Source organism: Falco cherrug, chromosome 4 (genome assembly GCF_023634085.1).
Source record: "Falco cherrug isolate bFalChe1 chromosome 4, bFalChe1.pri, whole genome shotgun sequence".
Taxonomy (NCBI): Eukaryota; Metazoa; Chordata; class Aves; order Falconiformes; family Falconidae; genus Falco; species Falco cherrug.
In genome coordinates this window covers 4,392,984-4,416,535 of record NC_073700.1, presented here as the reverse complement: position 1 = coordinate 4,416,535, position 23,552 = coordinate 4,392,984, and the positions used below count along the sequence as shown (strand labels likewise).

The 23,552-nt window shown below is 39.2% G+C and overlaps 1 protein-coding gene across 1 annotated transcript in view; it reads left to right on the top strand.

Annotated features, from left to right (window-relative positions):
* NUP210 (nucleoporin 210) overlaps positions 1–5,647 on the top strand; it is a 69,452-nt gene extending 63,805 nt beyond the window's left edge. The window contains exons 36-40 of the mRNA XM_005434091.4: positions 432–682; positions 1,272–1,491; positions 2,056–2,151; positions 2,323–2,406; positions 3,727–5,647. Of these exons, the coding sequence (XP_005434148.2) occupies positions 432–682; positions 1,272–1,491; positions 2,056–2,151; positions 2,323–2,406; positions 3,727–3,827 (752 nt within the window). The 3' untranslated portion in view covers positions 3,828–5,647. The remainder of the gene's footprint in view (positions 1–431; positions 683–1,271; positions 1,492–2,055; positions 2,152–2,322; positions 2,407–3,726) is intronic.
* The last annotated feature ends 17,905 nt before the right edge of the window (positions 5,648–23,552 follow it).

Below are 23,552 nucleotides of genomic sequence, written 5' to 3'. Positions count from 1 at the left end.
AATAATAAACCATGTTTCCACAGAATTGATGATGACAATGGTAATTGACTGAAATTTTAACATTAGATGAAGAGAATATGAAATTTTGTTTTCTGTAAAGCCTTGCTATCAAGATTAGCATAAATGTTATATCCAAAGTGGAACTGAGCCTCACTGGCACATTAAAATATGACATGGAACTGTCATTTCAATGTGTTTACCATGATGTTTAATTTGGGACAAGAAATATCTTCTGTTTTAGTACTGAGACGCCAATGGTTGGACCAGCAGACACACTGTCCCATTCACCTATGCACTCCTGATCTTCCGGTTTGAATTCTACCACTACCTTTAGCCCTTCTCTAAAGATATCACAGAAATCTCACTCTGCATGGAGGAAAAAAAACCACAAAGATGAGCAATTCACAGTCAAACCGCTTTTTTTTCTACAGGACATTACACCTGTTCCATCACAATGCACAGGCTTACAGACAAGCAGCTGAAGCATCTCAGCATGAGCAGAACTGCACTCAGAGTTACAGCTTCAATCCAAGGCAGCCAATTCGCTGGGGAGCAGATCAGCACCGAGGTGCCATTCAATCCTGGGTTTTATGCTGACCAAACAGAAATGCTTTTAAGCAACCATTACCCAAGCTCCGATGTGAAAATATTTGGTGCCATTGAAATTCTTGATACCTTAGAGGTGAGTGTATTGCTGGAAAGTCTCACAACCCAGTTGAAAGCATTTTGAATGGTTACATGCAACTTTCTAATCAAAGGCATTCTGTGCCACCTTTACCATGTCAAGATTGCTCCTGAGATGATTTGGAAATACTCATCTTGGAATGTATTCCTTCTCAGTTTTCGCTCTTGTGTTGGGGTAGTAGAAATGTGTCAGGCTCACCTGTGCACAAGCTGGGATGTGTTAACCCCAGAGCACGGGTGGGGAAGCAGAAAATCTTCCTGATCCCTAGCAGCACAGGTAGGTTCTTGCCCACTTACTTGTTTGCCCACAGTTCATGTAGCACAGTAAGGGGTGCTTTGATTTTTTGCCTGTGTGGAGTTAGCCCAGCCCCACAGAAGCGACTGTTTAATAGGGAAACCTTCACAATAAACAGGGGTCAGGTGCTGCTGGTGTCACTATAAAGTTACAACCAGATCTGACTCCTGCCAAGGGGTGAGTTGCTGTATGTTTGTGTGGGATAACGTATTTCTGACATGTGGCTTGGAAGATGGATATGTTCTGTGCTTACTCAAGCAGTCTGTTTCAGGTTCTTTCTTTTCCTCGGCAGGTAAAATGTGGGTCACCAACAGTGAAAGTGTTTGAGAAAGAGAAATCCTACGGGCTGCCTAGTTACGTAGTCTACACTGTTAGTCTGTCTGATCCAAGAGTTTCAAGCCAGAGATCCTTATCAACCACTCTAACTGTCTCTAGTCCCATGACTGACCAGTCTATCACTATCCCAGTGACAGTGATTTACTCTGCTGACAGAACCAGTGCACCAGTGAGACGTAAGTTTATCTCTAGACTTCATATGCCAGAATAAACCTCTAACATCCATTATGTTCATGAGCTTATAAAATTTGATGTGTATTAAAATCTGAGCTGGCAGGTAATATTTTCACTGACAGGTAAACTGCTCGTTGTGACCAGAAATCTTGAATACAGTTGCTCATTATGCGTGAAGCTGAATGTATTTTCCTTTTGGGTCAGCCCAAGATATTTTGTTGAAGTTGGCATAAATATCCCCGTGCTAAAGTATCGGAAAGAAATTTTGTTCTTTTTGCTCTGCTTTTGTTTACTCTCAAGCATGCCTTGTTATTTTGAAAACAGATTAGCATTTTGGGGCTGAGAAAGTAAAGAACATGCAAAAAATTATTGGCAGATGTTGAAGACTGCATTGGAAATAGTCATTAGAATCAAAGTTATATTATCTAAGTTGATTACACTTATTTACTATAAATAAAAACCTTCTTTTGGCTTTTCATTTTGGGTTAAGAATGGGTAACCTTTAAAGCAGATTGGTGAAGATGCTCTTTTAATTCAATATTGTCTCCTGTTAATCGATTTTACAGATGGAACCAGTCTGTTCCAGCACTTTCTTGATTCTTATCAAGTAATGTTCTTCACGCTTTTTGCACTATTAGCAGGGACAGCTGTTATGATTATAGGTAAGAGAATGAAAGATTGCAGAAGTATTTTTTCCCCACAACTTCTTAGAATGCATTAGCTGTAATAATACAAAGGAATAATTTCCTTTGTATCTTTCCATGTGAAATTATTTTGTTGTTTTGTTGTTGATTTTGGGGTTTATTTGTTTGGTTTTTAACAATGTCTTGCAGCCTATCATGCAGTTTGTTCACCAAAAGAACAGCAGAGTCACCCAGCATTTATCCCAAGGACACCTCCTCAACACAGCCAGAACAGTAAGCAGCTGTTACCCATTTATAAGTGCATTAATTGATTAGTCTAGCTATCACATTGGAATTTAATGTAGGAAGGTAGGACTATGAGAAAGCTTGGGTACTGAAATGTATTACAACAAGCAGTGTGCCTGTTCCTAGGAAGTTTGTTCCCCCTGCCCCGCTCCCCAACCTCTCCTTTGCCCATTGGTAATTCTTTGGAAACTCCTAGCCAGCTTCAGCTGCACTGGAAACAAGGAATGGGCTAGAAGTGTAAGAATTCATCCAAATCACCAGATGGGTAGAGGAGAGAGATGCACAATTTTGTTCCTACTGAGGGAAAGTAAAGCAGAGTTCAGCTGCTTGGCACAAAGAGCTTGGCAGCAGTAGGCTGGTGCGTCAATCCATGTGACATCAGGTTAGCTGCAGCACGTGCTGCATCTCCTGTGCTGTCCGCATGCTGTCCTGGCATGTCCTGGCATGTCTCCTGGCTGGGGCCAGGGGAGGTTTAGATCGGATATTAGAAAAAAATTCTTCACCGAAAAGGTTGTCAAACATTGGAATAGGCTGCCTAGGGAAGTGGTGGAGTATTTAAAAGGCATGTAGGTGTGGCACTTAGTGATCTGGTTTAGTGGTGGACTTTGCAGTGCTGGGTTAATGGTTGGACTCGATGAACTTAAAGCTCTTTTTCAACCTAAACTTCCTATGAGTCTGTTCTAAGAGGACAGGGAAGGGCAAATGTTAGGGGGTAAAGGGCACAAGTCTGTAGAAGAAGGTTGTGTTGCTCAGGGAACAGTTTATTCCTTCACTGCTTTTGATCGTGCAGTCATGTTTTATCTGTATTTTTTGACGTCATATTTATTCCCCATTTTATCTATTTGCAGTGTTGCAGAACCAAACTTATTCAGAAATACGCAAAAAAACACCCATTCACTTGGAGGATCTGTAATTAACCATGGGTATTAAGATAAAAATCACACGATTACAGATGTATTTAAGTTATGGTGAGCTGCAGTCCTGTTTGTAAAAACACATGCCTGATGCTTCAGATAAAATAAGGCAAATTCAAACTGCAAGTTTTTTGCTGAGGTGAAATGTGTGTGCTCGTCAGACTTAATCAGTTCTTCAATTAAACTCCTTAATAGGAAGTCTTATAAAATCTTGATGCTTTTAAGATGTCTTTTCAACAGGCAATAAGCTAGGGGGGTTATTTCACTTTGAATGGATCATTAGACTTGCTTGCCAGGTGTTCCAGCAGATGATCAACAGCAGTTACTTGTTTCCTTACTTCTTCCACCCTCCTGAGTATGATTGTGTTTTTTCTCCTTTTCCCCTGTGTTTTAGGTTTCTCTGTATCACCTGTGCTTTCCTTCAGTCCCCAGTCCTCAAGCAGGAAAACAAGCCCACCATCCGCGCTCTGGAGCACTGATTATGGTTCACGTTAAAGACAGCAGGACTCTTGTTCAAGTAGGCCAGGAAAATAGAACAAAATAAAAATCAGTGCCTTTAACAAGAGCAAGTTTAAGAACTTTCACAGTTTTGATATAATTTGAGTTATCTCTTGAATGTAACTACTTCTTTTTTTTTAATATTTAGAGCTCTTTGATTTTTTTTTGTCAGTGCTTCAGTTTTCTAAAACTTACTTTATGTGATGTTTTATGCTCAGTTGATGGCTGGACAAAAAGCCGTGTTTATGCTAAGCTAGCTTTCTTGCGCTCTAAGCAACTAGAAGTTATGTCTAAGTAATAGTGATAAAAAATGTATTTACTTTTTTGTAAAGATAACTTTCTTTTTTATGAACTTTGTAAAAAAAGGGAAATGGAAAAACAGATGAAATATGAGCCAAAAATATGAAGGATTATATATTTTGTAGAACTAGTTTTTTATTTTGAGTTCCAAAGACTCAGGAATGTGCTGCACTGATAAGTGTTATTATGTTTAGCCTTACAATGTGATTCATCATCATAATTTGCTGTTTTAACATTAGGAATGCTGGAACAACTGTGAATAATTTGAAGCTTTTTACAACAACAAAAAAACTAAAACCAAAACTTACTGTGTCTTCCTTTGGGTACAGCTGCAGTATTCCCTTCTTGTTACTGTAAGCACTTTTTTGAACTGGGAATGTGAACGCATGTGCCTTTGAAGAGGACCTTTCTCCTGGTAGTAAATACTTTTATTTGAAGGCAATTATCTTAACTGTGTTCTGATATAAATGTAATACATTTTCATAGGTCATTTCACACACGAAGTACCTGAAACTGAGCCTCCTTTTATTACCACTGGTCATCTGGTGGCAGTGGAAAATGGCTTATGTCACACTCTAGGGTTAGTGACGTTTTCAGTTGATTCAATCTGCTTGTCCCTGGTGTATTTCTGTACAAACTGATACAGCCACACCCAGTACCTTCGTTTAAACTATACAGTAAGATATTACTGGTATGACCAGACTTTAGAATATTTGAAACGTAATATCTACTAATAAGTGCTTATTTTTAAGTCTGTAAAATACAATGTAGTGTCTAATGTGGGGATTTTTTGATTGAGTTCTTGGTTTTCTTCTTGACTGAATAAGACACATAGGTAAAAAATACATAATTCTGGGTACTTCAGAAAGTACTTTGCTAAACCAGGCAGTTGATCACTGTGTGCTTGGATGTATTTTAGTTTCTAAACAAGGTGGCTTGAACTTCTTTTCAACTTTTAAACAGATGAGAAGAAAAACGTTGTTGCAATTCTTAGTCCTGAAGTACTTGCCTGAGAATAATGGGGGGGAAGAAAGTATCTTAGTTGGAATCCTTTGTTTTGAGGATTATAATCGTAATTACAGTAATTCTAATCCATAAACAGTATTTTGCGGCTATTGGATAAGGGCTTTGTTTACGTATGAGAAGTATCACAGTTTTAATTGTGAATAATATTCTGCCTGTCTGAACTCTCCAAAGGACCATAATGAAAGTGAGTGCAATTGTTCTATTTCAAAGAGCAAAATATTTAATGCAAAATATGTTGTCTGAAGAACTATGCAGGCAAGTAGTCAGAGGAATGGAATGCAGACACAGTGTATGGCATACAGTTCGGGTTTCATGCAGTATTACAAAAGGGTTACATTGCTACGTGCTATTATGTGGAGTCTTGTGTAACTTATGGGCTAGTTTTGGAGAATTTGTGCCTTACATGCTAGTACTACTTAAAATTGACAGTTTGGATGTAATTAGTTATTTGTATCTGTTATTTAATAAAGCTTTGTAAGATTCTTTTAGTATACTGTTGAACTTTCTTGTGTTTTGGCTGTTCAGAATTTAGCACTGGACTATATTATTTGTACTTGACCTCCTATGGCCCCTTGGTATTTGCAGCCGTGATTTTACAGTCTGAATTTTCACTTCTGTTGACAACGTAATTTTTTAAATATTTTGACAATTTTTCACCTAGTGTTTGTTGTCATGGGCTTTTCCTGGTTTTCACTAAGAATCTTCAATTCCTGCTGAAGTCAGCAGTGGCTGAAGAAGCAGCTCTTAATTTTCCAGGTTTGTTCAGACTTCCCACTTAGTTAATTCCTTTTTTTTTTCAGGAGCGATCTCATCTTGATTTCAGGGAGTAATGAAAGGGCTATGAATATCTCAGTGCTACTGTGATAAACATTTCACAAATGCTTAGAGGAAACTTTTACTCCCCTATTCCTTCTCTTTCCCATTCAGTCTAGCAGTCTGGCACTGAATGTCCTGAAAAACAAACTGCTTCAAATGGTGGATGTACTTTTACAAATGCCCACTGTTCATGTCACCTCTTTATGCAAGTAGTTGCAGTCTCCTGGCATGCATCTTCATGAACTGTGATCTACTGCAAGCTAGAGCTAGAGGGGAGTTAAAGGAAAAAAAAGCCGCATGAAATAGGGAGCTGGCATGGTTCAGGAGCCAGCCTGCAGTGAGCAGTGACTGCTCTGTGGGTGGGATTTGGGGGTATAAATTTTTCTGAGCATGTGTCTGCCAATATAAAGATCATTTATATATTTTTAATTGCCTGAAATGAGGCCTTGGGTTTTTTGCATTTAATGCTGAGTTTTTCCTGTTTTCACTTACTACTTGTTCCTGACTGTTTGCTCCCCTAAGTGGGAGAAGGGATGCTGGGAGTTTGTGTATTGTAAGCATATTACACATCTTCTGTGAGTTGAATAGTATTTTTAAGTTGATCAGATAACAAAACAATCAGTGCTGCGCTCAGACCCAGGCCTTGGTCCCTTCACATTCGGCAGGAGCTTTGGCTTTGCTCCTTAGTAGAAGCAGGATTTGCTGCATGCCAGCAATGGCAAGTTCCATCACATTACGTTGGTTCTTGGACAGAAAGTTTTTAACAGGTTGACTGGAGCTTCATAAGCTATGAAAGAAGCGAACCCAGCCCGTGTGGTGTGTGTTGCTGAGAGTGCCTCTGTCAGACTGAGACCACGGGATCTGCTCGAGGAGCAGCCTTTCTTTCACAAGTGCAAATATTAATGTTAAAAAAATGATTCCATGGCTTTTTTTTCCCCCTAAGAAAATGGAAGCAAATGCTGAAAAAGAGGCGGTCCCTTGGCACAGCCGCTCCTGCTGCAGAGCGGTGGGATCTCAGCAGGCCCTGGGGGTGAGAGCTTTACTCCCCGACAGAACCGCATTGATCTACTTCAGTTTATCAAATCATCACTGCTGTAATTTATGCCACAGTTTAAACTTCATATTTCATGTACTTCTGTATAAATGTGTTTTCTGTAATGTAATCATTCGTAAGTTGCTCAAACTGCACTTCTTTTAAAAAGTTCTAGTGGAAGAGGAAAAAAAAGTGTGGAGATGTGGAGTGTTGCGAACTTGAATGAGGAAAATCATCTGAAAGGTATGGTTGTGCTCAGCAGTTAGCATCCACAAGGATCAGGAAAGAAAAGGAAATGTTATCTTTGGGATTTCAGGATAATTTCATTTAGTTAAATGTGGCGTCTGCGCAGAGGAGGGGAATTCATCCCTGAAGGGGAAGGAGATGTCACGCTAACAGAACAGGCAGTGTTGCTGAATTATGGTTGGCAGGTGTTCAGGTGCTTGGAAGGAGGGAAGCATTTGGGAAACATTCCATAATAATAATATTATACTGAATCAAACTAAATACTGAATAATAATATTATGAGTACTCATTAGAATTATAGAGTACTACTGCCATTTCTGAAATAGCTTTCTCTACTAATTAAAGTTAGCCCCAGGTCTCCTGTTGTCTCTGAGGCAGAACAACCGAATGAAAATCTCTGTCAATCTCGGGCTTTTTGGTAAAGTGGCTTAGATTGCTCTCCTGGCTGCTGGCACCAGGTCACAGCTAACTGGCAGGATGCTTACTTGCTTTCACCAAAGTCCTCCTGAAAATGGGATTGGTTATAACTTGTGTGGTTCCCTCGTGTCGTTCCTGTGAACTGGAGGGGAAGCAAGGGGGGAAATGGTGACTGCCACAAGTGCAAACAGAAGTGTTGTTGAAGCAGTGTCCAGTCACAGCGGGGTGTGCACAGTGGCACGAGGCACAGGTGGTCCCTCCGCTGGGCGAGAGGTAAAGAGCCTGCCTGCTCTTCTAGGTTGTCTTGCTGCATCCAGGAAATTCCTGCCTGTCCACAGCCATGTTGCAAGGAAATAATTAGATTAGCCAGACTAGGTTAATATTAGTCTTCAAGCCAACCTACTTTCTAATGTAACAACCCCAACGCAGCATAATCACCTCGCCATCTCCCCCCGTAAAAAGCAAGGCAGATAATGAATAAAACATTGGGCCCGCCTTTTCAGTTAAGAGCTCTTTCTGACAGGAGCATGGGAGTGTTGTGTGGTGCTTAAGGAGAAGGCTTTGCTAGCAGCATCTTTGCAGACTTCTGTTCTTCGTATGAAAATATAGGGCTTACAGGTGTTAATCAGGTCGCTGCTAATCACTTATTTACTTTAAAGATAAAGGCATTCTGGAATGAATGCCAAGGGAAGAATCAAGGAAAAAGAATTTTATTTTTTTTTAAAAAGTGGGTCGTGAAAGTAAAGTCTTGCATCATGTTGTTTTGAGGAAGAAATTAGCAGCCTGGGAGCAGAGGGGGCCTTCTGCTATACCAGTGCAGCAACCAGGTGTATGTAGCTACCCATAGGTACTTAAAACCCCCAGAAGGTTAATTGTTAGCTGAAACAGTAAGTGTGCAGGTTGCACAAATAAACGTTGCTTTCGTGGGTGGAGAATTACATCTTCGAGTAAGTCACTGCTAAGGGGGCTTGTTTGTAAGCACAGCCCTGCGCTCACGCTGCTGGGGGGCTGCTTCTCTTGAAGCTTGCAAAATGGAAAAAGAGAATGGGAAACTAACTTTTCTCCTGGATTTGTATTTATCATCATTGCATTTGAGCTGTGAATTTACCAACAATAAGCCATTTTCCATATCTTCCCTTGTACCACTTGTCCTTTCTATCTTCAGAGCTATTTTTGTCACAGGTACTGTGCTTACCACTGCAGGTGGCCTGCTCCAGAGCGCTTTGTATTAATAAACTGTTTCCTGCAATTCATAACATCTTCACAATTCAGCACAGCATCTTGTTTCTCTGTTTAGCGTGCTGTCTCCATTTCAGTGCTTGGGGGTCTGTTTTGCCATAATTACTAAACAGATTGCAAGATGCAGTTGCTGTTTTCTGTTTAGCAGACGTTGTGTACATGTTTATAATTCACCCAATCACTCATTTTTTTCCTGAGTTCTCTCTTCTTAGATGCCGTGTTATGTTTTAAAGCCCTATTTCCATTCTGCTTAGTCCAAAGGACTATTTTATGCCTCTTAATTTTGCACTTAGTCTAAATAAATTTATTGTCAAGATGTTGTGCTTACGGATATGTCAGTGTCACTGCTGTGACCATTTATTAATTTTTTTAGTTCCGTTTTTCATGTGGGGAGTGGTTTTTTACTGAGCAAATGCAAGGCAATGCGAAGTTGCCTTAATTTCATTCACCTTTTGTGTTAGAACTCCATTTCTTCTAGGAGTTATTCTCATTGCTGACAACCACCTTCCAGTGCAGAGAGTGAAAAAAAAAAAATCTTTAATGGTACATAGCTTTATTTCCACATATAGACTGAACCAATCCAGATGTTCCAGCAGGTACAGTAGTAGCCCGGTGCCTGTATGTATCTCTGCATCCAGAACATGTTAATGGCAAACATCGATACCAAACAAGAGCCTGATTTGCTTTTGCTGGTTGTCTTTCTTGGCCAGCTTCCTAGTAAGTGGCTGCTTCGCATACACCAGGTATCCTAATACCATCCCCAAAAAAGGCCCAGGATTTTAAGAAAGCATTTCTTCTGCATCATCCTTCACAAAGCAAAAGAGACACACCTCGACAGTGTGATTTTTTTTTTTTTTTTTTTTTTTTTTTTTTACCCCATTTGTGCCAGGGAGTTCACCCAACTCCTGTAGTTTGGCTGCTGTTCAGCTTCTGCTGCACTGTCATCAGACTGAGTCTGTTTTGAAACCTGACCTGGAATATCCAAATGTGGACTCGGATTATGGACAGCTCTTCTAATGTTGCTGATACTGTGCAGTGCTTTGGATTTTCTAGGGAAAGCAGCAGAAGGAATAAAGGAAATACAAAGTGGGTTGAAGGTAGCAGAAACAGAATATAGACAAGAAATCTATAAGCTACTTGAATTCTAAGTCATGTCTATTTCCATCAAGGCTGAATTTTGACCAGTGAGGGGGGAGCTAAGAAAGATTAAAACATTAAGAGGAAATGTAATGAACAATTAGGTGAAGGAATTGACTCATCTATCCTTATGTTCATAGAGAATCAGAGGCAGTAAGTTTGGATTTAAAGGAGAAAAGGCTTTAAAGCAAGAATTACGACAGGCATGGCAGGAAGAATAGTTCTCTGAATGTTGCTTTTGGCAGAGTCCGAGAAGAGGCAGCATGTGGCCTTGACCTGGAGTTCAGTGATAGATCTGAACAGCAGCAATTTCCAAAGGAATGTCCCAATGTGGAAGACATTTGAGCTGAGGAACAGTTCATTTGCTTTCTAAAGCCCTGATCAATGCCTGGATGGCAAGGTAGGGTCAACTGGCAGTGCCTAGAAAACATGGCAAAGAATCCTACTAGGATCTGTCTTTCCCCTTTACCCAGGAAAGACCAAGATCACCCCATCTGCAGCTGAATAAAGGTGATGCTGACTTGCATCTCCTCTTCCCTTGGAAGAAATGTGCCTCCCCTAGGGAATGATGGCTGTTCGTTTGCAAGAGATACAAGCAGGATATCCTAGGAACAGGAAATGCCGGGTGGCAAACACTCGTGTCTAGTGTCAGGGAGCCCATGTGTAGGCGTCTTCTGGATCTTGCCATCATGGATGTTCTCATAGATAAGAACAAGGACACATGTAAGAAGAGCTTCTAGAGAGGCTTTTAAAAAAATATTTTTTTTTTTTCAACTTCAGCCACTCTTGAGAGCAGGTAATTAGTGAGGATCGACTCCAGAGTGATCCACCAAGGGGGAAGGGAGGAGTCAAGGGAGATTGGCAGGAGGAAATACCATTTAATGAAAGGATGCTCCAATGATCTCAATGCTGAAGTTAAATGGCCATTAGCCAGACAATACTGGACCCTGTCTGGGATAGTAACCAGAGGAAATCATTAGGATGCAACAGCTTCCTCACGGGAAAGCAAGTCAGCTGGGCTTTCAGCACCTGCCCTTTCAGGACTTCCGGAATCACTAGGCATGTCTGCAATAACAAAATTATGGGACGCTACAGCATGTACAGAAATTTAGATATATTTCTGTGGGGAATGTTCTGCTTTCGACATGTAAAAAAAAAAAAAGAGGGCCAGAGCAGGTGAGATGGGGTGGAGAGAAAGTGGCCAGAGGGAATGGCTAAGCTATTGGGAAACAATCAGCTTCACAGTGTTCTCTGACCCAGGAACTATTCCATTCCCAGTTGTGCAAGCTAATCCCCACCTAGGGACATCCTTCTGCATCCTGTATGTGAAAGCAGCTTGTAACCTTACTGGAGAGGCAGAGCAGAAATTGCTGCAGCAGAGGACTTGAGTCTTTGCCTGTACAAGTGTATGCTTTGTAATTAATTTTAGGCCAACACATGTTAATAGCTTAGTGACCAACTTTTAAGAAAAAAAAAAAAGCAAGCAGAATTGCCTAGATAAAATCTGATGACTGAAATACAATTTACTGATAAACAACCTCTGAAGTTCTGAAACTAGTTTTAAATATTTTTTCTGTATCAAATGTATTCATCTTCAAAAGAGACAAGAGGTGGGAGATGCTTTTTTCTTTTGTGGCATGTGCTTGGAAAACAGATTTCTGAGAACCTGTTAAGTAGTAAGAAACTGCCAGTAGTAACAAAGTAGTGAAAACTGTCTTATTTTACCCAAAAGGAAGAGAAAAAATTCATTTTCTAAAGTAATAACTTGTAATCTGACAGCATGAGTCACTTGTGTTATTATGAATGAGTCATAAATAGAAGATGCGCTAAGAGTTATTTTTCAAAATGTATTAAGTTAACAAAGAAACTACCTCTCACAAAATGTTGCTAATAAGGCAACAGTCCATGGGAGTCTGAGGCAAGGCTTATTTGAAATATTTTAAAATTTTGCTCATTAAAAGCGCTATTTTTATGAACTACTTTTACTATTTTTAAAATACAGGTAAAGGCTGTTTTCAGTTATTTTTTTTCTGTAAAAGCCAATTAGCCTGCCTTTAATGGAAGCTGGATCAAACCTATAATTAGAAGAAGACTAACAAGCCTTGAGTTTGTGTTATGATCCAGCTTCTTCCAACAGAGAGCCACACTCTTCCACCATGTAGAATTTGATTCAAGTCACCATGAGTACAAACATAGCTATTAAAGATAATTCAGTCTCATTACTTTGTGATTGTTCCTACACATATTTGATTTTTACCCTGATGTGGGAATAAATTGAATCTGGAGGGAACTTCAGAATAATAGCAGTGATATTTCTGCCTGGGTCCCTAAAGAAAGGAAGCGTTTTCAGCCACGCTGTCCCTGTGTTTGCTTCAGCTTCCTGTTTTAATTTTGAGCCCAATTGCAACCAATTTAGGTAATAGAATGGGTATCTGAGGGATAATTAAGTTGACATGCATCTTGCAAAACTTAATCCTTTTGTAAAGAAAACTTTATAATTCTATTTTTAGCGTTTCGTAAGCTCATCCTTTGTTAGCTTCTAGATAATCCACAAAGACGCAGACCTTTACGAATGCCTGATTTGTATGAAAATCTTTAGTAAGAGTTTGCAGCCCTCCATGAGGATCAAATCTGTAGGAAAGAAGGCACCAACAAAGTTGGTCTTCATCCCAAATAGAGGAGATAGGATTTTATTATAATGTAGATTGTGAACAGAAAAAGACAGTGGAATAAAGCAGCAATATCTAGTGCAATAGCTACCATGCAACATATAAATAGAATCAGTTGTGGAAAACTGGAGATTTAATAAGACAAAGTTTCATGCATGGTACAAGTTAAACCAGTGAAGAATGAAGTCAGTAATTTATATCTTACAATTGTTCTGCACCACTGAATGGATTTCATTGTTAGAGTGTTTACTCATTATTAACAATAAAATCTGCAACAGTGGCAGGCACAAAAGCAATATCAAGTGGAAAAGAATGAGCTTGAACAAAAGAAGTAGGAGAACAAAAAGGAATTAAGTAAATTGAAAGCAAGTTTGAGCTAGAGGAAAAAAGCAATTCTTTGTGGAAGCAAACATGATGTTACACAGAAACAAAATAATTTGAATTGGTCTTGCTACTTAGCAATGAATAACGCAAGATAGCACTTACCCTAAGTTTCTGAACTTGGGAGCTTTTCGATAGTCTCTCTCACACACATTTATTAAATGAAAATTGCTTGGGTTTCTGTGACTAAAACAGTAAAGCAACGCGCTCCCCTCATGCTGCACTTGGAGAACAGTCATTTGCGAACTTCTCTTTCCTAAGGATCTGGCTCAGTAGAAGTAGCAAGGCTGTAATCAATACATTTGTTAAGGAACAAAGAGACTGGAATATTATGTCAACCTTTGTTCCAGCTCTCCAGGCTGAAGCATGTGCCACTGCTCCATTGCCTGCCATTCTTTGTTTAGTCCACCACTTGGTGGATGTGTTTCCCGTTTGTGTGTTTGCACACTAGCTAGTGACGAAGGAGGAGGGATGGGCTGGTCTCCAACAAGGTCTGTTGTGCTCTCGTGGTACCAGTAGCCTTATAATTTCATTGGTTGCTTCTGATATTCTTGGTGTCCCTCAACATTCACACACAGGCTCATCTAACTTCTGTTTGATTGTAAACACTCATTTTGTATTATCTTCTAAAGTTCTGAAGTAAGTTGGACTGTCTTTTGGTTCTTCATTCAGTGGCTCTTTGTATGGCGTGTATGTAGAAAAAATATGTCAAAGATGTTGGGGAAACGGTACAGTCCTGTGAGGGGTTTTTTGTTGCTCTACACTGTGTAGCAACAGCAGACTGACCTTAATGTGTAAAATACTTATCTACCAGCTACGTGGCTAAAGACGTGTCCTAAGGAGCTTTAGATCTAGCTATTTTGGCAGAACCAGGGGAATTATCACAGGCAAAGTGTGATTTTTCTACTTGTGGCACTCTGGAGGACGGCTGAAAGCTTGCAAAGTCCTATCAGCCCCCATAAACAAAGGAACTAGGGTGTGAATCTGACCACAGAGGGGTAGAAGTCAACGGTTTAAGCTGTGACTGACTAGATAAATTCCCTAACAAATACCAACTACTGTAATCATAGATGGGTTTGGATACAAACTTCCTTACCTTTCAGCTGTAAAAAACGAGTGCAGTCTATGTATAGTACTAGAATTCAAAATGTGATGTGGGGCACTGAATGCACATTATTCCTTCCACGTAATTTTCTCTTCAAGGCTCTGTTTTTCATTGTGACTCACTAATCATCTTTGGATTTTAAATTTATGGCCAGGTCCTGGTGGTAATCTGGGATTTCCTTCATTTGCTAGATTAAAATTTTATTTTATGCTGGTTTAAGATTGGCCAATAGAAATAAACAGCCTTCGATTCTAGCACAGTTTAGTATCTCTTAGGGAGGGAAAAGATATCTGCTGTCCCGAGCATCTGACCCCAGCTGGTTCATTCTCACTGCCAACTGTTTCTTGCATGAGCAGAAAATGAATAAAATTACCAAACAAAGAAATATTTTCAGCAACTACCCAAACATTCAAGGCTAAACATCCTCCTTGGAATGCCAGGTTTTGATTCCAAATAAACAGCTGAATTGAAGGATTATTTTGATAGCATTGTAGAAATATTGTTCTGCTGGAGATGCTTAAAGGTCAACTAGAGTGCTTTGTGGGCATTTTTTGTTGGTGTTGGGCTAGGTTTTTTTGGTGGCTGACTACTTCTGGGCATGCTGCCTTCCTAAGGCATGTGTGATAACTCACTGGGACTCTCACAAATCTGTATGTTACACAGGTTATTACCATTGCTATAGTCCCCATATTCCTCCTCCACTACACAAATGTCAATATGTGTGATTTTTTCTGTGCCTCTCTGATAGGAAATTCCACCTCCTCCTTCAGCAGGAAGAAACTGATGAATTGATGTATTGAAGGAAGAAGTAGATTGTAGTTGCTGTCGCTCTTAAATTATTTAATTAAATTATTAATAATTTACCCAGAGCTGGAGGGGGGCGGGGAGCAGAACGTCATTTAGGCATAAAACATGATACAGCAATTTCTTTTTTTCTTCCAGCTTTACTGAGTATGCTTTTAAAAGAAGCCAGGTATAGATCACTCGCTTGTTTGATGTTTAGATTTCCGATTGCAGTAACATAGTACAAAATGCCGCCATTAAGAACAGGGTAGGTGAAGGCAGCATCGTGCATGGTGCAGAGTTTTAAGGTCACAGAACACTGTAGCGCACACTCCAGATTAAACCAAATAATCTTTGTGACCTCCGCTGTGCAAAACAATGCTTTGACTATCAAAACCTTTTCCTCATGTTCTTGGATGGAAAATGTGGCAGTTACAGATACTATTCAAAGGGGAAGACAGTCACGCAAAATCTACAATTTTTTCTGCTATGTTTATATATCCCCTCTATATCAAAACCCACAAAGATCTATATGTGAATACAGATACTATTTTTTTTTCCTTTTCTTTTCCAAGAACGTACTGTAGTTCTGTGGATCTAAAGCTCATATATTTTTGGTTTAGTAACGGTTCCATTGCTGAGTGCAGGAAGCCCATCACCTAAGCCACTGTTTTGCTTGTGCCTCTGCAAATGTTGCAGCCTTTGGCTTTTCCAACCGCATCCAGAATTGGATTGATTTTTTTGAGTGTTGGCAATTGAAAAGTTCTAAGATTTATTTCCATTTTCAAAGAGAAATTTTGCAAAGTCTGAACTTGCATTTAATGATTTATTTCTTTATTAGCTAGCCTATTTCTGGGCAACTTAATGTGGAGAGAATCATCTCGGTGGCAAATTAGTAATATACCTAGAGGTGTCAATCTAGTATCCATTCATGGGAGCACTGGCAAAGGGACAAAATTAGCCTGTGAGATAATGCAGCTCACATTTGCTCCTGCAACTCTGAGTAAGTGCAAAACTATATATATAAAAAATAAATATCAAGTTTTTCCCTCACCTTTTCATTGTGGTTAGGAGACTGGTGATAAATAAATGTGGTACACAAATCTCAGAGTCCATAATGTTCTCCTAGCGCTGATACTGCTGAGAGTACTGCAAACAACAAACCAGCCAACAAACACATAATGGAAGTAAAGCTGAAAGACTGGTGAGTTTTCCACTTAAAAGGTTTGAATTTGCTTTTTTAGAAAGTAGCGCTACTAATAATCTTAAATCCTCATATGCCATCAACACCACAGCAAATGTGTTAAGCTTATGTAAGAAAATATGCATCATAGGCTTGACCTGGGAATCTAAAAGTCAAACCGTGCTCTTTTCAGCTGGTGGGTTCTTTTCCCCAGCTTTAATGAGGAACCATATTTTTAATGTGCTTACTTCATAGTCCATCTATTTTTAAGGGAACTGTGTTTAAGTGATGCTGAAAAATCATGTTAAAGCATCGTGCAGTTCAAATCTAGTTATTAACAGTTCTGCTGATGATGAGGGAAGTGGAATCTAACACCACTCACTTTACTGCATCCCTGTAGGCTCCAAAGTTAGTGGTGGCAATAATAATTCTAACAATAGACATTAAATTATAATAGCCTCTATATGAAAATTAATAGAAATACCATTTCAGTATGAAAATGATTATCTGTTTTTTCAATAGGCACTAAATGTACTTTACCTGCTTGGAATTGTGTTTTTCATTTCTCTTAAATTCAGATATTTTTGTAAATTTAGGAAAATTATCACCATCTTAAGTTTTGTTTTGTGGGGTTTTTTGTGTTTTTTTGTGGGGTTTTTTGGGGTTTGGTTTTTTTTTTTTTGCTTCTGATATTGACTGTCTGGAATGCTTTTCAGCACTTTATTTTTTTTTGGTCAAACCTATGTTTGCAAGTAATAACCTTGTGAAAAGCACACAGCACTTTCGGTCCACCTTAACACAATCTATTTTGCACCTAGGAAGATGTTCTAGTAAACAGACAGGCATTTTATTTTTTATGTCTGCTGAGGTATTTAAGAACAATTAAATCCTTGTAAGAGTAAGAGCCATTTTGAGATGGGGAGAGGAAATGGAAGCCTTGGAGATATACCCCCCAAGGCAGGGACGTTCTGTAATGGTTCTACATTTGGGTTGAGGTGCATGATTGGAACATAGGAAGGTACTTTCATAGTTGGATCATTGCACTTAAAACAGTGAAGGAAACAGGGAAAAATATATATGAAAACATATGATGTACTCCTTCAGAGTAGCAATCTTGCCTCTCAGTAACTTGGCACGTCTTCTGCTTGTTCTGATGGAAGATTCTGTTTCCCAGGGCATTCTGTGTCAGTCAGTCTGTTTTGGAACACAACGTTAGACAAGTAAGGTTTTTCTACTGTTCCTTACTTGGAACTAAAAGTGTTTCTCAGCTATCTGCCTTTCCCCTTGCCATTCCACGGTTCGCCTCTGTGAAAGAACTGCTCTCTCCCATGCCGACAGTAATGGGCAGTGAGCTTTGTTGCTGGGTTTTTATTTTTTAATATCAAATAATTTATAATATATGCTATTGGTCATCGAAATTTGATTATTTCCTGCAAACCAATCATTCAATCTTGGTGTGAAATTTATGCGTTATAAAACAGAAAACTTTCCCCCCCTAGTTTTTCTTTTTTCTTTTTTTTAGTTTTTCCTCTCTCCTCCCTCATCCCCCCCCCCCCCTTTTTTTTTTTAAGTTTGTACAATGTTGAATGTTTCTTGGAACAATTGTTAGTAATATACATACTTAAAATCAATGCTGAGGCTCATGGCTTATAGGTAATTATAACCCATGTGAGCCATAATTAGATATCTAATAGATAAGATGATGTCATAGCACATAATTTGAAGTACAATGTTTTCCTTAATTTCTTAAACTTTATTTACAACGTTGTTAAAATAACAATACTAGACAACAAGATTAATTTCAAGTTCTGTGTCATCTAGTCTTATTTCATGCATCAGGCAAGAAAAGACCCTACCATAACACTGCCATAAACTTACTTTACTTTGTCATAAAATCATCTAAGCCTGTCATGGGTTTGAGGTGGCTATGACTAATGCAGTGAAGTCTGTGATAATGTTTCTGTCCTGGATTCAAGGGACAGACCGTGGGCCAAGACGGGATTTATTCTTCCCTCATAAGGTCAGATGAGAATAAACAAGCTACTTCCTGTTATTAGAGTAAGTTTACACCTTCATTATGAAATCAGCTAAAATGTATGGATCCTCTTTCACACTGTTAAATGCATCTTGCCTATTACATTGCTCTTGTCTAAAATATTATTTCAAACTCCTGACTACGGACACCTGCCAGCTATGTAGAATAAAACCCTGTATGTTGTCTTCAGTTCTACTCCATGTGATGTTGATAGTGTAACGCCTGCACATGTTAGCCTTTACCTAGCTGGTGAGGACTGCGCCAGCCTGCCACCTCTGCCCCGTCTTCAGTCATCCGCTCCAGGGGATGGCCGCCGTCAGTCATGGTGCACCTGTTCTGTAGTCATTCCTTCTTTTTCCTTCAATTTTTTTGTCTCCGTGATCTAACTTAACAAATAGTGTTTTCGTGTTCTAGGTGGTCATGGAGGAACTCAGTCCCTCCGGTTCATAATATTCTTCCCTTGTAGCCTAACTCTTTCCAGTTGCAGTTTTGGAACAGGTCTGAACTAATTTGTGTCCTTGGATCAGTGAATTACCCAGCATTTGCAGTTGGGCATCTGCTGGTAACAGCCATCCTTAGAGCTGTACTTAATGATTCTCTTTCCTGAGCTGAGAGAAAGTATATTTATACCTGCAATGCAACGACTTACCAAGTAATAGGATTGACATGAGGGAAACTATTGTCCTTCAAGACACACTGAAAGTAGGGTGAAAATACATCGGGTGTTTTCCAGCTAGTATTTCCCAAGGGGCATTAGAAGTAGAAGGTCCCAGTTCCAGCAGTGAGTCACAGAAGCAGGTATGTGTAGAAAGCACTGGACGGTGAAGTTTTCCTCCTCAGTGGGGGTGTGGGGGGCAGGGAAAGGCAGTGTGTTTGCGTATTTGGAAAACACACTAAGCCATGGTTTTGAATGTAACGGGAATATCAGACATTTGCAGTCTGTGAACCTTGCAGATATATAATATATATGACTTAGATTACAATTGTGCTATTTCTGGAAACCTTTAAAGTAAACTATTTACTTCCAAAACTGTGCAGGCTCTTTGTATCTGCTGTGCCGATGTCTGACCTCCTACCTGAACTCAACGTCTTTGTATATGCAAACACGCATCCTTTTGTGCATTGCTCTTAAGATGTCTGTCAGCAGACTGAGAATGAGGCTTCACATTCTTCAGGTTTATTCAAATCTCTCTGCAACCTTGTTCAATAACCACATCTTGTCATTTGTCCAGCAATAAATGAGCTTCACATTTTGCCAAAGGAAGCTTTCTGTATGACTCAGCTGCTGTCTTTTTGCCGATTCACCCAGTATGTTTAAGTGTAGTTATTTGATATAGTTGGACTGTATACGGTGATGTACACACATTTTCATGAAATCTGTCAAATGTGATTTTAAAGTCATTACATGTGCTCTGCAACAAAGCGGGCAGAATTATAGAGCAGTATGCCTTTTGAGAATGCTATTGTAAACGTGTCAGAATTCATTCTGACTTTTCATGTAGGCTTATCTTTGAATAGCATCCTGCTGTTATGATTAACGATTGCTATCATGAATAAAATCTCTTTGGTTTCAGCAATAAAATAAACTGGTTTATATATAGAACCCACTGTTGAATAGGACCTTAAATATTTATTTCCCACTCTTCTTGCCAAATAATCTTCAAGGTGAAGCCTTTCTTCTAATGAAACAATTCCAGCAGTAAAAGGCAGATCTTCAGGCAGTCATGGTTTTAGAAATGAAAGTCAGCAGCAGAAAGCGAGCTATTAGAGTTGCTCATCTAAACAAAACATTGTTGAAATTCTGTGAGCTGGAAATTATGTAAATTTGTCTTACTATGAAAAGCTTTGTGGTGATCCCAGGGGTGATCAGCATCAACCACCATTTCAGGCTACCTGGAAACCCCACAGTAAGTAGCTTGGCTTCATGAGCTACATACGTACCCCCGGCTCTGTTTTCACATACGTTTCAGTCTTGGGACTTTTAAAAACAGTAGACTTGCCTTTGAAGTTTTAGTATTGGTAAATCACTCAAAAAACCCCAGTTTCTTCATAGGAGTTGGTAAACCATCATATAAACCATTAATGTCTAGTTGTAGAGTTCACATTTTTACAAACAAAATTTAGCAAGAGAAAGCAAAGCTTTTTCCTCTGAGGGTTACCATATGAAGACTTCTAGGCTTCTGGAGGATTGGAATAGTTCCAGTTAAAGCCTAACAAGCTAAAATTTAGAAATAGTTGGAACTAATCTTTGAGAGGGGGAAGAAATATTCTCCGGGAGTTCTTACAGACCTGTTGTTTCATTAGTATATAAGAAAGCAAAAACCTTCTCTGCAGCAGCCTCCTAAGCACGGTAGAGGTGATGTTGGGCAATGTATTAAAATGAAACGTAGAGGTAGAAGACAGCTTTTTCTTCATAAGTAGGTTTGCATAACATAGTGAGACTAGCAAAGGAAATGATGTTAACAGTCTTCATCTCCCATTTCCATGGGAGCCTGGTTGCGTGCAGGAAATTTCTGGGAGGAGACAGCAGGGAGGGAGAGGAAGGTTTCCTCCAAGTAGTTCAACTTACGACTTGGAAGTTGTCTTAAATTCTGGGTCATCTTCCTTTCAGGTTAATGTGGTATATTTGCATAACATGTGTGACCCAAGAACATTTGTTTTGCTGCTGGAGTTGGACCACAGTGTTTCTTTGACGCCAAGTCTTACGTATTGCACTGTTCAGTTGTGCTTCAGGAGTTTTCCTAAGTTATCATTATACATTTCTCTCATTCCATCTGCAAATAGATAGGACTGTACTAAGTCTGCTATTCATTGTTTAGGTTGCTTCATTCCAGATAAATAAAATATTTAAAGTGAATATTTTTCCGGCACCTGCAGCTGCTCAGAAACACTGCACAGTATATGCAGATGAAATCAAGTGGAAAGAACTGCTCACTTAAAATATTTTCAGTGCCAATAAGCTTTAGGAATTTTGTTGTTCTCTGAGAACAGGTAATTTCTAAACCACTGTTCTTTGAATACTTCAGCTTCTGTGTATATATCGTAAAGGTGTACTTGTACCTCTTATTAGTGACTAATCACTTATGTATATTAATTTGTTTGTTGTCTGTTGCTCAGACTACTAATTCAGCATACCTTTCCGTGGCCTAAATGACTGTACTTTCAGATAAGCTCCAAGCATGTATTGCTCGTTCACTACTTGCTATTTGGAACTTTTAGCAGCAATTTTTCAAGTGTCTTGGAGTGCTGGTTTCTTTTGCATTTTGGGATTCAAGCGTTATGGTCCAGAACCAACAAAACACATCTAGAAATCCATACTTTCTAAGTGACAGAATTATGGGAAGTGCCGTGTCTGGAGTAGCTGATAAACTTGTGGGTCCAACAGAAGGAGCACATCCCTCCCACAGAGACTGGATCCTGTAATTTTGTGACTCTACAACTGCTCATATACAAATTCTTCTGAATAAAAATTTTAGCCTTTTTTTAATCAGCTTGTCTTGAGTAGTATGACTATGCAAATCTGCGGATACATTTGGTGACTAAGTTTCGTTATATGGATTTACATGTGCAAAAAGACAAGCTTGTTACCAGTGTAGTGGTGCCTTGATTGCCTGCAGCTGCTGAATTTGTATGTGCCTTGGATCGTGGTCATTTGTAAAAATGCAGAAGCATTTATGCAAAGTTCATAAAAACTTCTGATTTCCATTTAATGGAAAACGATTTGTACATAAACCCATGAGAACTCACTTGACAAGTCACCAAAGCGAGCTAAGACCTATGTCTTAGGCATTAAAGCTTGTTTCATTTGTCTCCATTGCAACACAGCTCCTGACAACTCTTCACTTGGCTTACCAAGCTTGTGAAACAGCGTATGTGGGAGTAGTCCCCTTGACTAAGTTTACAGGAAGGTGTCCCCAAGAAGAAGAACTAGGTTTAACTCATGATCCATCACAGAACTGGTTCTGTCTCCCTCCTTTATCACTACGTTACACTTTACAGACCATCATTTCACTACTGTTTTATACTGGTTATATACTGTGTTTTGCCCTCCCTGTAATGTTAACTTTAATATTTTTAAATTCTGTAAGTTACATTCTATGAAATACTAAAACCTGTAAAACTTTTCAGCTGAGGGCTATTTGTTTTCATTTTTGTATGGAGAAGAAAGAAACTTTTCAGCTGAGGGCTATTTGTTTTCATTTTTGTATGGAGAAGAAAGAAGAAGAAAGGAAGGAAAGAGTGGTTGTTTCTAGAGCCCACAGCACTGCTTTAGTGCTTGATACAGAACTGTGAAGTATCTTGAGCTCTGTTGTGGAGAATCCATGTGCGGTGTAAATCAGAATTGTTAACCTTACCTCACCATTGGGAAGGCTGAAGCACACTTTTTTTTTTTTTTTTTTTAAGTGATACTCAGCTCTTTTCAACTACCAGAGATACATTGCTAGCTTTCCATTGAAAATAATGTCCCTATGTTGTTAAAAGGGTAAAGCTCTCGAGGAAACTTGTCAACGGTCAATAAAGCAGCGTGTGTCTTAAACTTTATTATTTTAAAATAAGGCAACTACTACTCCCTAGAGCATTTCAACATGTGAGTACGCTTCCAAGAATCAGTCAAAGTTGCCCTTTGCTAACGATGAGTTCTGCGTGAGAAGAGCGAGTAGGGCTCCGAAAGAGAAGAAACACGGTGGGTGTTGACAACCCGTGCTGACAAGCATGTGGGCACATCACTGCTAAGCATCTTGCACATCAAGAAAAATTTACTGCAGCTCGGCCAGGCACACTCGGCAGGGCGATGTCCTAAGTCCAGTGCTAGTGCTTCTGAAGCTGCGTTGTTGTAGTTGAATGTGGAAGTTGGTGTTTTATACAAAAGAGATGTTCTTATTTGCATCGTATTTAGAAGTATTTTGCTGTGAATACAATACAGTTCATTACCCACATAAATGGGAATCTGATTCCACTGTGTACATTGCATCAGCAGCGTTATGTATTCCAAATGAAAATGTTTCTTAATCTGATGTATGACAGTGTTGCTGAATGATACTGATCTATTTAAGTATCAATCAAAACTTGTTATCTCGGATAACATCCTGGTATGTGTGTTTACTTTCTTCTTTCCCATTTATTTAGATTTTTTCGGGGGGGCGGGGAGAGTGGGGCACCAAAAATGTTATGACTGATTCATCAAAGAACTTAAATATGTATCTAAAATTGTGCCTAGTTAATTAGTTCTATTTAAAGTAGTTCTACTCAAATGCATAAACTTTTTAGCATGGAAATTATTTCACTGCATAATATTTCAGTCTGTAATTCAAAAGCCTCCTGCTATGTTCAAAGCCCAACCAGCAAATCTTT